Genomic DNA, 15,774 nt, shown 5'->3' with positions numbered 1-15,774 from the left:
TTGTGAGAAAAACAATTCAAAACCGACGTTTGACTGCACAATCCCTCCAGAAAGATCTGGCAGACACTGGGGTTGTGGTACACTATTCCACTATAAAGAGATACTTGTACAAATATGGTCTTCATGGAAGAGTCATCAGAAGAAAACCTCTGTCACGATGCCGGCTGGCAGGTAGTGGATCCTCTGTGCCAGAGAGGGATTGGCGTGGACCGTGCTAGAGGATCGGTTCTAAGTCACTACTGGTTTTCACCAGAGCCCGCCGCAAAGCGGGATGGTCTTGCTGCGGCGGTAGTGACCAGGTCGTATCCCCTAGCAACGGCTCAACCTCTCTGGCTGCTGAAGATAGGCGCGGTACAAGGGAGTAGACAGAAGCAAGGTCGGACGTAGCAGAAGGTCGGGGCAGGCAGCAAGGATCGTAGTCAGGGGCAACGGCAGAAGGTCTGGAATCACAGGCAAGGAACACACAAGGAACGCTTTCACTGGCACTAGGGCAACAAGATCCGGCGAGGGAGTGAAGGGGAAGTGAGGTGATATAGGGAAGTGCACAGGTGTAAACACTAATTGGAACCACTGCACCAATCAGCGGTGCAGTGGCCCTTTAAATCGCAAAGACCCGGCGCGCGCGCGCCCTAGGGAGCGGGGCCGCGCGCGCCGGGACAGAACTGACGGGGAGCGAGTAAGGTACGGGAGCCGGGGTGCGCATCGCGAGCGGGCGCTACCCGCATCGCGAATCGCATCCCGGCCGGAGGTGGTAACGCAGCGCCCCGGGTCCGTGGAACCGACCGGGGCGCTGCAGTGAGGGAAGTGTAGCGAGCGCTCCGGGGAGGAGCGGGGACCCGGAGCGCTCGGCGTAACAGTACCCCCCCCCTTGGGTCTCCCCCTCTTCTTGGGGCCTGAGAACCTGAGGATCAGACTTTTGTCCAGGATATTGTCCTCAGGTTCCCAGGACCTCTCTTCTGGACCACAACCCTCCCAATCCACTAAAAAAAAAGTTCTTCCCCTGACCTTTTTAGAGGCCAAAATCTCTTTGACAGAGAAGATGTCCGAGGAGCCGGAAACAGGAGTGGGAGGAACAGATTTAGGAGAAAAACGGTTGAGGATGAGAGGTTTAAGAAGAGAGACGTGAAAGGCATTAGGGATACGAAGAGAAGGAGGAAGAAGAAGTTTGTAAGAGACAGGATTAATTTGACACAAAACTTTAAAAGGACCAAGATAGCGTGGTCCCAACTTATAGCTCGGGACACGGAAACGGACATATTTAGCGGAGAGCCATACCTTGTCTCCAGGGGAAAAAATGGGAGGAGCTCTTCTCTTCTTATCTGCGAATCTCTTCATGCGAGAAGAAGCCTGTAAGAGAGAATTTTGGGTCTCTTTCCATATGGTGGAAAGATCACGAGAAATTTCATCCACAGCGGGCAGACCAGAGGGCAAGGGGGTAGGGAGGGGGGGAAGAGGGTGACGGCCGTACACCACGAAAAACGGAGATTTGGAGGAAGATTCAGAGATTCTGAAATTATACGAGAATTCGGCCCAAGGTAGAAGATCTGCCCAGTCATCCTGGCGGGAGGAAACAAAATGTCGTAAATAGTCACCCAAGATCTGGTTAATTCTCTCTACTTGTCCATTGGATTGAGGATGGTATGCAGAAGAAAAATTTAATTTAATCTTGAGTTGTTTACAGAGAGCCCTCCAGAATTTAGACACAAATTGGACGCCTCTATCCGAGACGATCTGTGTAGGCAACCCGTGAAGACGAAAAATGTGTACAAAAAATTGTTTAGCCAACTGAGGCGCTGAAGGAAGACCAGGAAGAGGGATGAAATGTGCCATTTTGGAGAATCGATCAACGACCACCCAAATAACAGTGTTGCCATGGGATGGGGGTAAGTCAGTAATAAAATCCATACCAATCAGAGACCAAGGTTGTTCGGGGACAGGTAGAGGATGAAGAAAACCAGCGGGCTTCTGGCGAGGAGTCTTATCCCGGGCACAGATAGTGCAGGCTCGCACAAAGTCCACCACATCAGTCTCTAGAGTCGGCCACCAATAGAAGCGAGAGATGAGTTGCACAGATTTCTTGATGCCCGCATGACCTGCGAGATGGGAGGAGTGACCCCATTTGAGGATCCCAAGGCGTTGGCGTGGAGAAACAAAGGTCTTTCCTGGAGGAGTTTGCCTGATGGAGGCTGGAGAAGTGGAAATCAGGCAGTCAGGAGGAATGATGTGTTGAGGAGAGAGTTCAATTTCAGAGGCATCTGAGGAACGAGAGAGAGCATCGGCCCTAATGTTTTTATCAGCAGGCCGAAAGTGAATTTCAAAATTAAATCGGGCAAAGAACAGAGACCACCTGGCCTGACGAGGATTCAGCCGTTGGGCAGACTGGAGGTAGGAGAGGTTCTTGTGATCGGTGTAAATAATAACTGGAAATCTTGATCCCTCCAGCAGATGCCTCCATTCCTCAAGTGCTAATTTAATGGCTAGAAGCTCTCGATCCCCGATGGAGTAGTTCCTCTCCGCCGGAGAGAAGGTCCTGGAAAAAAAACCACAAGTAACAGCATGCCCGGAAGAGTTTTTTTGTAGAAGGACAGCTCCAGCTCCCACTGAGGAGGCATCAACCTCCAATAGGAAGGGTTTAGATGGGTCAGGTCTGGAGAGCACGGGAGCCGAAGAGAAGGCAGACTTGAGTCGTTTAAAGGCGTCTTCCGCTTGAGGAGGCCAAGACTTGGGATCGGCATTTTTTTTTGTTAAAGCCACAATAGGAGCCACAATGGTAGAAAAATGTGGAATAAATTGCCTGTAATAATTGGCGAACCCCAAAAAACGTTGGATGGCACGGAGTCCGGAGGGGCGTGGCCAATCTAAGACGGCAGAGAGTTTATCTGGGTCCATTTGTAGTCCCTGGCCAGAGACCAAGTATCCTAGAAAAGGAAGAGATTGGCATTCAAACAGACATTTCTCTATTTTGGCATAGAGTTGATTATCACGAAGTCTCTGAAGAACCATACGGACATGCTGGCGGTGTTCTTCAAGATTGGCAGAAAAAATCAGGATATCGTCCAGATATACAACAACACAGGAGTATAGTAGATCACGAAAAATTTCATTAACAAAGTCTTGGAAGACGGCAGGGGCGTTGCATAGACCAAAGGGCATGACCAGATACTCAAAGTGTCCATCTCTGGTGTTAAATGCCGTTTTCCATTCATCCCCCTCTCTGATGCGGATGAGATTATAAGCACCTCTTAAGTCCAGTTTGGTAAAAATATGGGCACCTTGGAGACGATCAAAGAGTTCAGAGATGAGGGGTAGGGGGTAGCGGTTCTTAACCGTGATTTTATTAAGACCGCGGTAGTCAATGCAAGGACGTAGAGAGCCATCTTTTTTGGACACAAAGAAAAATCCGGCTCCGGCAGGAGAGGAGGATTTACGGATAAAGCCCTTTTTTAAATTTTCTTGGACGTATTCAGACATGGCAAGAGTCTCTGGGACGGACAGAGGATAGATTCTGCCCCGGGGTGGAGTAGTGCCCGGGAGGAGGTCAATGGGACAATCATAAGGCCTGTGAGGAGGTAGAGTCTCAGCTTGTTTTTTGCAAAAAACGTCCGCAAAGTCCATATAGGCCTTAGGGAGACCGGTTACATGAGGAAGCACAGGGACACGGCAAGGTTTACTGGGAACCGGTTTTAAGCAGTCCTTGGAACAAGAGGGCCCCCAACTCTTGATCTCCCCAGTGGACCAATCCAGGATTGGGGAATGGAGTTGAAGCCAGGGAAGTCCAAGAAGGATTTCAGAAGTGCAATTGGGGAGGACCAACAGTTCAATCCTCTCGTGATGAGATCCGATGCACATTAGAAGGGGCTCCGTGCGGAAACGTATAGTACAGTCCAATCTTTCATTGTTTACACAATTGATGTAGAGGGGTCTGGCGAGACTGGTCACCGGGATGTTGAACCTGTTGACGAGAGAGGCTAAGATGAAATTTCCTGCAGATCCAGAGTCCAAGAAGGCCACAGCAGAGAAGGAGAAGGCAGAGGCAGACATCCGCACAGGCACAGTAAGACGTGGAGAAGCAGAGTAGACATCAAGGACTGTCTCACCCTTGTGCGGAGTCAGCGGACGTCTTTCCAGGCGGGGAGGACGGATAGGACAATCCCTCAGGAAGTGTTCGGTACTAGCACAGTACAGGCAGAGATTCTCCATGCGGCGTCGTGTCCTCTCTTGGGGTGTCAGGCGAGACCGGTCGACCTGCATAGCCTCCACGGCGGGAGGCACAGGAACAGATTGCAGGGGACCAGAGGAGAGAGGAGCCGGGGAGAAGAAACGCCTCGTGCGAACAGAGTCCATATCCTGGCGGAGCTCCTGACGCCGTTCGGAAAAACGCATGTCAATGCGAGTGGCAAGATGGATGAGTTCATGTAGGTTAGCAGGGATTTCTCGTGCGGCCAGAACATCTTTAATGTTGCTGGATAGGCCTTTTTTAAAGGTCGCGCAGAGTGCCTCATTATTCCAGGACAATTCTGAAGCAAGGGTACGGAACTGTACGGCATACTCGCCAACGGAAGAATTACCCTGGACCAGGTTCAACAGGGCAGTCTCAGCAGAAGAGGCTCGGGCAGGTTCCTCAAAGACACTTCGAATCTCCGAGAAGAAGGAGTGTACAGAGGCAGTGACGGGGTCATTGCGGTCCCAGAGCGGTGTGGCCCAAGCCAGGGCTTTTCCAGACAGCAGGCTGACTACGAAAGCCACCTTAGACCTTTCAGTGGGGAACTGGTCCGACATCATCTCCAAGTGTAATGAACATTGGGAAAGAAAGCCACGGCAAAACTTAGAGTCCCCATCAAATTTATCCGGCAAGGATAGTCGTATTCCAGAAGCGGCCACTCGCTGCGGAGGAGGTACAGGAGCTGGCGGAGGAGATGATTGCTGGAGCTGTGGTAGTAACTGTTGTAGCATAACAGTCAGTTGAGACAGCTGTTGGCCTTGTTGCGCAATCTGTTGTGACTGCTGGGCGACCACCGTGGTGAGGTCAGCGACAACTGGCAGAGGAACTTCAGCGGGATCCATGGCCGGATCTACTGTCACGATGCCGGCTGGCAGGTAGTGGATCCTCTGTGCCAGAGAGGGATTGGCGTGGACCGTGCTAGAGGATCGGTTCTAAGTCACTACTGGTTTTCACCAGAGCCCGCCGCAAAGCGGGATGGTCTTGCTGCGGCGGTAGTGACCAGGTCGTATCCCCTAGCAACGGCTCAACCTCTCTGGCTGCTGAAGATAGGCGCGGTACAAGGGAGTAGACAGAAGCAAGGTCGGACGTAGCAGAAGGTCGGGGCAGGCAGCAAGGATCGTAGTCAGGGGCAACGGCAGAAGGTCTGGAATCACAGGCAAGGAACACACAAGGAACGCTTTCACTGGCACTAGGGCAACAAGATCCGGCGAGGGAGTGAAGGGGAAGTGAGGTGATATAGGGAAGTGCACAGGTGTAAACACTAATTGGAACCACTGCACCAATCAGCGGTGCAGTGGCCCTTTAAATCGCAAAGACCCGGCGCGCGCGCGCCCTAGGGAGCGGGGCCGCGCGCGCCGGGACAGAACTGACGGGGAGCGAGTAAGGTACGGGAGCCGGGGTGCGCATCGCGAGCGGGCGCTACCCGCATCGCGAATCGCATCCCGGCCGGAGGTGGTAACGCAGCGCCCCGGGTCCGTGGAACCGACCGGGGCGCTGCAGTGAGGGAAGTGTAGCGAGCGCTCCGGGGAGGAGCGGGGACCCGGAGCGCTCGGCGTAACAACCTCTTCTACGTCCTCACCACAAAAATCAGCATTTGAACTTTGCAAATGAACATATAGACAAGCCTGATGCATTTTGGAAACAAGTTCTGGGGACCGATGAGGTTAAAATTTAACCTTTTGGCCAGAATGAGCAGTTTGGAGAGTTTGGAGACGAAGGGGAACGGAATTTAATGAAAAGAACCTCTGTCCAACTGTTAAACATGGGGGTGGATCAATCATGCTTTGGGGTTGTATTGCAGCCAGTGGCACATGGAACATCTCAAGAGTAGAAGGAAAATGGATTCAATAAAATTTCAGCATATTTTGGATGCTAACTTGATCCCATCTGTGAAAAAGCTGAAGTTAAAGAGAGGATGGCTTCTACAAATGGATAATGATCCTAAACACGCCTCGAAATCCATGGGGGATTACATCAAGAGGCATAAACTGAAGGTTTTGCTGTCACGATTCGGCAGGCTGGAGGTGGATCCTCTGTGCCAGAGAGGGATTGGCGTGGACCGTGTCGGTGGACCGTTTCTAAGTTGCTACTGGTATTCACCAGAGCCCGCCGCAAAGCGGGATGGTCTTGCAGCGGCGGTAGCAACCAGGTCGTATCCACTGGCAATGGCTCAACCTCTCTGACTGCTGAGATAAGCACGATACAAGGGAGTAGACAAGAGCAAGGTCAGACGTAGCAGAAGGTCGGGACAGGCGGCAAGGTTCGTAGTCAAAGGTGGAATAGCAGGAGGTCTGGAACACAGTATGGGTAACACAGTAAAGCTTTCTCAAGGCACAAGGCAACAAGATCCGGCAAGGGAGTGCAGGGGAAGTGAGGTATAAGTAGGCAAGGAACAGGTGCAAGCTAATCAGGGTGATTGGATCAGGCACCATCATTGGTGCACTGGCCCTTTAAATCTCAGAGCGCTGGCGCGCGCGCGCCCTAGAGAGCGGAGCCGCGCGCGCCAGAGCATGACAGCCGGGGACCGGGACAGGTAAGTGACTTGGGATGCGATTCGCGGGCGGGCGCGTCCCGCTATGCGAATTGCATCCCCGCCGGCAATGTCAGTGCAGCGCTCCCGGTCAGCGGGTCTGACCGGGGCGCTGCAGGGAGAGAAACGCCACGAGCGCTTCGGGGAGGAGCAGGGACCCGGAGCGCTCGGCGTAACAGTACCCCCCCCCCTTAGGTCTCCCCCTCTTTTTGTCGGGATGTCGCTCCACACAGGACGAGGACATCGGGAGCGACTGTAGAGTCTCCCTCCGGGGGACAGCGAAGTCCTGGGTATGCCCATGCACGGCAGACAGTCCAGAAGGAGTGGGAATGGGGAGGGGGGGGCAGAGGGTGAGGCTTGGCACGGGGCAGAGTGTCACCAGGACGGGGGCTATAAGGAGGCACGGCACAGTCCTTATAATACTTTGGGAGATCAGGCACAGGAGGAGACACTGAGGACCGACAGACGGGGCTGGGAGCAGACGTGAGGCACTCCTTGCGGCAAGCAGGACCCCAATTCTTGATCTCCCCGGTGGTCCAGTCAAGGGTGGGAGAATGGTGCTGGAGCCATGGCAGACCGAGGAGGATTTCAGAGGTACAGCCGGGCAAAACCAAAAATTCAATTTCCTCGAGATGCGGTCCAATGTTCATAAGCAGGGGCACTGTGCGATAACGCACAGTGCAGTGCAGCTTGACCCGGTTGACCGAAGAAATATAGAGCGGCTTGATGAGACGGGTCACCGGGATGCAGTACGTATCAAGCAAAGTGGCCAGAATAAAATTTCCAGAAGAACCAGAGTCCAAGACGGCCACAGCAGAGAAGGAGGAGTTGGCAGAAGGAGAAATCCGTACGGGCACAGAGAGAGATGGAGAAACAGACTCCGTACCCAGAGACGCCAGGCCCACATGAGCAGGTTGCGTGCGTGCATTTTCCAGACGTGGAGGACGAATAGGGCAATTCACCAAGAAATGTTCGGTACTAGCGCAGTACAGACAAAGATTTTTATCCCTACGGCGAGACCTCTCTTCAATAGTCAGGCGAGACCGATCTACTTGCATAGGCTCCTCGGCGGAAGGCACAGGGGTAGATTGCAAGGAATACCGTGAGAGAGGTGCCCAGGGATTAAGGTCCTTTTCCTGGTGGAGCTCCTGGTGTCTTTCCGAAAAACGCATGTCAATTCGGGTGGCCAAATGGATAAGTTCATGCAGGTTGGCAGGAATCTCTCGTGCGGCCAGCACATCTTTGATGTTACTGGATAGGCCTTTTTTAAAGGTCACGCAGAGAGCCTCGTTGTTCCAAGATAATTCGGAAGCGAGAGTACGAAATCGGATGGCGTACTCGCCTACTGAAGAATTACCCTGGACCAGGTTCAGCAGGGCAGTCTCGGCAGAAGAAGCTCGGGCTGGTTCCTCGAAGACACTGCGAACCTCAGAGAAGAAGGAGTGTACAGAGGCGGTGACAGGGTCATCGCAGTCCCAGAGCGGTGTGGCCCAAGACAAAGCCTTCCCAGACAGGAGACTGACCACGAAAGCCACCTTCGACCGTTCTGTAGGAAATTGATCCGACAACATCTCCAAATGTAGGGAACATTGTGACAAAAAACCACGGCAGAGTCTAGAGTCCCCATCAAATTTGTCCGGCAGGGACAAGCGGAGGTTAGGTGCGGCCACTCGCTGCGGAGGAGGTGCAGGAGCTGGTGGAGGAGATGGTAGCTGCTGTTGCAGATGCTGTAGCTGCGACTGAAGTTGCTGTACCATGGTGGACACTTCCGACAGCTGGTGACTTAGATGGGCGATCTGTCGGGATTGCTGGGCGACCACCGTGGTGAGGTCAGAGACAACTGGCAGGGGAACCTCAGCGGGATCCATGGCCGGATCTACTGTCACGATTCGGCAGGCTGGAGGTGGATCCTCTGTGCCAGAGAGGGATTGGCATGGACCGTGTCGGTGGACCGGTTCTAAGTTGCTACTGGTATTCACCAGAGCCCGCCGCAAAGCGGGATGGTCTTGCAGCGGCGGTAGCAACCAGGTCGTATCCACTGGCAACGGCTCAACCTCTCTGACTGCTGAGATAAGCGCGGTACAAGGGAGTAGACAAGAGCAAGGTCAGACGTAGCAGAAGTTCGGGACAGGCGGCAAGGTTCGTAGTCAAAGGTGGAATAGCAGGAGGTCTGGAACACAGTATGGGTAACACAGTAAAGCTTTCTCAAGGCACAAGGCAACAAGATCCGGCAAGGGAGTGCAGGGGAAGTGAGGTATAAGTAGGCAAGGAACAGGTGCAAGCTAATCAGGGTGATTGGACCAGGCACCATCATTGGTGCACTGGCCCTTTAAATCTCAGAGCACTGACGCGCGCGCGCGCCCTAGAGAGCGGAACCGCGTGCGCCAGAGCATGACAGCCAGGGACCGGGACAGGTAAGTGACTTGGGATGCGATTCGCGGGCGGGCGCGTCCCGCTATGCGAATCGCATCCCCGCCGGCAATGTCAGTGCAGCGCTCCCGGTCAGCGGGTCTGACCGGGGCGCTGCAGGGAGAGAAACGCTGCGAGCGCTTCGGGGAGGAGCAGGGACCCGGAGCGCTCGGCGTAACATTTGCCATGGCCTTCACAATCTCCTGACCTCAACATAATTAAAAATCTATGGATAGACCTTAAAAGAGCAGTGCGTGACAGACAGCCCAGAAATCTCAAAGAACTGGAAGACTTTTGTAAGGAAGAATGGGCAAAGATATCTCAAACAAGAATTTAAAGACTCTTAGCTGGCTACAAAAAGCGTTTACAAGCTGTGATACTTGCCAAAGGGGGCAGTACAAGATATTAACTCTGCAGGGTGCCCAAACTTTTGCAGATGCCATTTTTTTGTTTTCTGTTATTTTGAAAGTGGAAATAAAATTTTACTTTTGTTGACATATTATAAGAATGTCTAGTCTGTAATTTGATGCCTTTTGGAGATTTTTCCATCTTTCCTTGGCTTCTTTATGCACATTAATACAAATTTTTACCTGGGGTGCCCAAACTTTTGATCTCCAATGTATAACTGTTTTGTCTTTTCAGGTCCGCGTTCCCCTGTGGTGTTTGTCCTTGGCCATTGCTATATATTCCGGGCTGGGCAGAGGGCTGCCTGCCGGCCTGGGGGCCAATCCTTGGGCTTTTTGAATGAGATTCAGTGGAGAGGCATCGGAGACCTGAAGTGGATTTGGGTGTTGGTGGAAGCGATGTGTATTGCCCGTAGTCCACATCCCCCGTAGTTTTGGTCATACACGCGGGGGGGAAATGATCTCTGCTCAATGAGGGTGGCGGAATTGATTGCTTTAATGAGAGCGGATGTGGAAAGGATACAGGAGTTTTTTCAGGAAATGGTTATCGTATGGTCAGAAATGGTTCCCCGGGTTACATGGCAAGGGGTCAGGGATGCGGTGGCCAACGAGAAGTCTCGCCGTATGGTGAATTCTCGCTTGGTGAGATATGTTAGATCCGGTGGGGGAGGGGGGGTCGGCGGTGGTATGTCACCGACAGCTAGAGGGCGATAATTGCCATCTCATGATCCCCGACGGCGTTCATTTGAACGACATTGGGACAGACATTTTTCTTTACGGTATCCAGGATGGGGTCGAGCAGGCCTTGCTTCTCCTCGGTGGGGGTCGGAGTGCGGCTCAGTTCCTAGCCGAACTCCTCCGTGGCGGAGGAGAAATGGCCGACCCCCAGTTGCCCAGAAAAGATTTTACTGTTGCCAGTGTGATTATTATTATTAGCATACAGCAGTTACATGATACAATGCAGAAGTAAAACGGACAGTCCACATCAACTGAATTGGCACCTTATTAGAGCTTCCTATCTAATATTGCAGTTGTGAGGGAAGTCAGCTTGTTATACGTTTTTATATACTCTTTTATATCACTCTTTTTATATATTTATACGCCATTGTGTATATCATCAGCCATGTTATCTATAATCCACCATCTTGTCTATATTCTTTCATTATGGACTGATCATTAACTTTTTAAGTTCTGAGCTAGCAGGACGTTTTAAAGGGGTACTCCGCTGCTCAGCGTTTGGAACAAACTGTTCCGAATGCTGGAGTCGGTGACGGGAGCTCGTGACGTCATAGCCCTGCCCCCTCAATGCAAGTCTATGGGAGGGGGCGTGACGGCCATCACGCCCCCTCCCATAGACTTGCATTGAGGGGGTGGGGCGTGACATAATGAGGGAGTGGGGCTATGACATCACAAGCTCCCGGCGCTGGCTCCAGCGTTCGGAACAGTTTGTTCCAAACACTGAGCAGCGGAGTAACCCTTTAAGGCACAACAGCTAAAGTCATACTGTTTAAACACTAACACTGAATTTTATCTTTGGTGATCCAGAATTACAACCAAACAAAAACAGTAGTGACACAAATATATTTGTGAACATTTTCAAAGACACAGAAACTTATCAATAGCCTTTTTAAGCAGCTTCGCTGACAGATTATATTCTGCTATTCCTAATTCAACAAAAAAATTGCATACTCCAGAATTTCCACTAATCCGGGAACTTCTACATTTACTAAATATGAAACACTTGATTTATCCCATGAAATTATGTTTTTAGCATTTACTAATGGGATCCATTGAATTCCTTGACACTGTGTACCTCCTGTGACATAGATTCCACTAGGTGATAAAATAGTTAAAATCAAAGCCCCCACAAAATTCCCTAAATTGCCTTTTATTTTTCTTGTTTTGTCCGATTAATAATTTTTTTGGCTTCACCGTAGAATTTGTGGTAAAATGAGTGATGTCAATACAAAGTACAATTGGTCCTGCATAAAACAAGCCCTCGTGTGGAGAATTAAAAGACTTGGTGGCTACAAAAAGGGGAGGAGAAACAAATAAAAATGCAAAAATGAGAAATCTCTGGTTCCTCAAGGGGTTAATGAAGCTATCGTTCTAAGTATCTTTTTTTTTTAATGTAGCGGTCATATCACAGAAAAAAATCATGCTTTTATATGTTACTCACTAGGCCATGGGGATGCTTTCCATGTCTTATTTATGTGTCTAGCCTCTGTACTTGGCTCACAAATCCCTCCATTCTGCTGCTTACTTATTTTGACATCCACTGCTCAGGAAGGGGCGTGTCTGAGGAAAGCACTGAGCCCGCCCTCACTTACCATGCACACACTCCTGCCCTCACTTCCAAGACTTTGTTCAAGCCTGTGCTTCAGCTGGGACAAAGATGATTCTGCTGCTGGACAGGATTATGTTCTGGATGGTATGGGGACCCCTAGTGGTCTTTGTTTTAAGCAATGATTTCTATAAAAATTAGCTAACATTTTTTTAGGAAGAATGTTAGAAAGGTTAATGTTTTGCCAAGATGTACAACATATGAAAAGTTTTTAAATCCAACAGTGCCCATTTAACCTATGGCAGTCTATGAGAGAAAAAAGAAAAAAACACAAACTAGGGGAAAAACACTATAGTCAGTGCATTTTTGGAAGACTGCCACTGGTGCTGAGAATCTGATGCTATAAATCTTCTGCTGTGGATATAATGCTGCAAATCTGCTGAGATCCCTTGTGGGTCTGATGCTGAAGATTGGATTTTGCAGATATGATGCTGAAGATTGGATTTTGCAGATCTGATGCTGAGGATTGGATTTTGCAGATCTGATGCTGAAGATTGGATTTTGTAGATCTGATGCTGAGGATTTGGATTTTGCAGATCTGATGCTGAAGATTAGATCTTGTAGACCTGATGCTGAGGATTTGGATTTTGCAGATCTGATGCTGAAGATTGGATTTTGCAGATCTGATGCTGAGGATTTGGATTTTGCAGATCTGATGCTGAGGATTTGGATTTTGCAGATCTGATGCTGAGGATTGGATTTTGTAGATCTTATGCTGAGGATTTGGATTTTGCAGATCTGATGCTGAGGATCTAATGCTGCAAAACTGATACTGCAGATCTGCTGCTGTAGATCTGATGCTGCAAAATCTGTAGCCGATACGGTATGTGTGACTGTACCCTAAAAAAATACTGAGCCCAAACTAATAAAAACCAATGGCTGAAAATACATCTGTAATGTAAGCTGTATATATGCCTAAATATATATTTATATATGAGCAGGAAAAGTAAAAATGACACACTAGTTCTCATATCCCGACCTCACATCCTGTTCTCATTTCTTGTCCTCATGTGGGGCTGAGCTGTGATGAAGATATTTTGCTTGAAGAACCTGTGATGTTGGTGTATCGGGGGAAAGTAGTGTTTTTGGCATTGAGCTGAAACAAAAAAGAGACAAAATTAGAAGGGGGCGTGGCTTGCAAGCTGGACCGACACACTCACTAGGAGATGCAGGGCGGAAATTGTAGAGTAAGGCATCGGAAGTCTCATAGACTAACATGGGACTTCAGACAAAAACACAGAACCTCACAAATGGGGGTAGGTTAGGGTTAATTTAACTATCCTATATTTTTAGTTGACTTATAAGATACATGTGCGCCAAGTTTATCCAAATATCTCCAGCTGTTTTTGGAAGTAATGCTGGAACATACACATATTAAAGGACATCTGTAGTGTAAAATAACTTATCCCCTATCTGAAGGATAGGGGACAAGTTATAGATCATGGGGGGGCGTCCGGGTGCTGGGACCCCCGCAATCTCTTGTATTGGGCCCCGGCATTCTCCTGGAAGGGAGCGTTTCCTCCCTGCATGACGCTGTGGCCGACACACCTCCTCCATATATCTCTATGGGATACATGGGGGGGGAGCGTGTCGGCAGCCGCATCATGCTGGGGATGGACAAGCCCCCTTTCAACAGACTGCCGGGGCCCTGTACAGGAGATCACGGGGGTCCCACCGCCCGGACCCCCGTGATCTATAACTTATCCCCTATCCGAAAAAATAGTTATTTTATACTACAGATGTCCTTTATGTTTTAGATATACATGATATATTCATATATATATATATATATATATATATATACACAAAGCTCAAAAAAATAAAGGGAACACTTAAACAACACAATGTAACTCCAAGTCAATCACACTTCTGTGAAATCACACTGTCCACTCAGAAAGCAACACTGATTGACAATCAATTTCACATGCTGTTGTGCAAATGGAACAGACAACAGATGGAAATTATAGGCAATTAGCAAAAAAAATAAAAAAAATAAAGGAGTGGTTCTGCAGGTGGTGACCACAGACCACTTCTCAGTTCCTATGCTTCCTGGCTGATGTTTTGGTCACTTTTGAATGCTGGTGATGCTTTCACTCTAGTGGTAGCATGAGACGGAGTCTACAAACCACACAAGTGGCTCAGGTAGTGCAGCTCATAGGATGGCACATCAATGCGAGCTGTGACAAGAAGGTTTGCTGTATCTGTCAGCGTAGTGTCCAGAGCATGGAGGCGCTACCAGGGGACAGGCCAGTTCATCAGGAGATGTGGAGAAGGCCGTAGGTGGGCAACAACCCAGCAGCAGGACCGCTACCTCCTTGAGCAAGAAGGAGCACTGCCAGAGCCCTGCAAAATGACCTCCAGCAGGCCACAAATGTGCATGTGTGCACTCAAACGGTCAGAAACAGACTCCATGAGGGTGGTATGAGGGCCCGACGTGCACAGGTGGGGGTTCTGCTTACAGCCCAACACCGTGCAGGAGGTTTGGCATTTGCCAGAGAACACCAAGATTGGCAAATTCACCACTGGTGCCCTGTGCTCTTCACAGATGAAAGCAGGTTCACACTGAGCACATCAGACATGACAGAGTCTAGAGACGCCGTGGAGAACGTTCTGCTGCCTGCAACATCCTCCAGCATGACCGGTTTGGTGGTGGGCAAGTAATGGTCTGGGGTGGCAGCCGAACAGCCTTCCATGTGCTTTCCAGAGGTAGCCTGACTGCCATTAGGTACCAAGATGAGATCCTCAGACCCCTTGTGAGACCATATGCTGGTGCGGTTGGCCCTGGGTTCCTCCTAATGCAAGACAATGCTAGACCTCATGTGGCTGGAGTGTGTCAGCAGTTCCTGCAAGAGGAAGGCATTGATGCTATGGACTAGCCCTCCCGTTCACCAGACCTGAATCAAATTGAGCACATCTGGGACATCATGTCTCGCTCCATCCACCAACACCACGTTGCACCACAGACTGTCCAGGAGTTGGTGGATGCTTTAGTCCAGGTCTGGGAGGACATCCCTCAGGAGATTATCCACCACCTCATCAGGAGCATGCCCAGGTGTTGTGGGGAAGTCATACGGGCACGTGGAGGCCGCACACACTACTGAGCCTCATTATGACTTGTTTTAAGGACATTACATAAAGTTGGATCAGCCTGTAGTGTGGTTTTCCACTTTGATTTTGAGTGTGACTCCATATCCAGACCTCCAGGGGTTGATAAATTTGATTTCCATTGATAATTTGTGTGTGATTTGGTTGTCAGCGCTTTCAACTATGTAAAGACAAAAGTATTTTATACGATTAGTTCATTCATTCCGATCTAGGATGTGTTATCTTAGTGTTCCCTTTATTTTTTTGAACAGTGTATACATTATAGATAATAGATAGTATATATATATATATATATAGATAGAGAGAGATTGCAAATGTTACAGCCCTGTGTTACCCAACAAGTCTGCCTCCAGCTGTTGCAAAACTACAACTCCCAGCATGTTCGAACAGCCACTGGAACACACAGCTTGTCAGTCCTTAGCACTGATAGGTCATAACCGCAGACGGACAGCTCCAGCAGTGTCATTGTGTCAGGACATGTTCACATTTAACATTTGTTTGATCAAAAAAGATCAATTGTTTTCCATCACACACCATTCTTTTACTATCTATCTCCTACCTATTTATCTATTGTCTATCTGTTTACCCATCTATTTATCTCATATATATGACCATTTTAGTCACTGGGACTCTCCCGCTATAGTGTGAGGCGTCTGTAAAGTCGCACTGGTCTTCACCCAGCAACTCCCCGTCTAGAACTTTTATGGGCAGACAGAAGTAATCGATCCCCTGACAACACCATCTACCAAAAGTCACCTAC

The 15,774-nt window shown here is 49.6% G+C and overlaps 1 protein-coding gene across 7 annotated transcripts in view; it reads right to left on the bottom strand.

Annotated features, from left to right (window-relative positions):
• GREB1 (growth regulating estrogen receptor binding 1) overlaps window positions 1–15,774 on the bottom strand; it is a 197,317-nt gene that overhangs the window by 181,314 nt on the left and 229 nt on the right. For 4 of the 7 annotated variants that reach the window (XM_056564205.1, XM_056564202.1, XM_056564207.1 and 1 more), the window contains exon 2: window positions 12,889–13,005. In XM_056564205.1, coding sequence (XP_056420180.1) covers window positions 12,889–12,906 — 18 coding nt within the window. In that variant the 5' untranslated portion in view covers window positions 12,907–13,005. Of the gene's footprint in view, window positions 1–12,888; window positions 13,006–15,348; window positions 15,552–15,573; window positions 15,697–15,774 lie in introns of those variants that run through there. The other 3 variants (XM_056564204.1, XM_056564206.1, XM_056564203.1) reach the window with 3 other exon arrangements.

Source organism: Hyla sarda, chromosome 3, assembly GCF_029499605.1.
Source record: "Hyla sarda isolate aHylSar1 chromosome 3, aHylSar1.hap1, whole genome shotgun sequence".
NCBI lineage: Eukaryota > Metazoa > Chordata > Amphibia > Anura > Hylidae > Hyla > Hyla sarda.
Note: the sequence above shows the minus strand (reverse complement) of the source record. Positions and strands in the feature narration are given on the sequence as shown.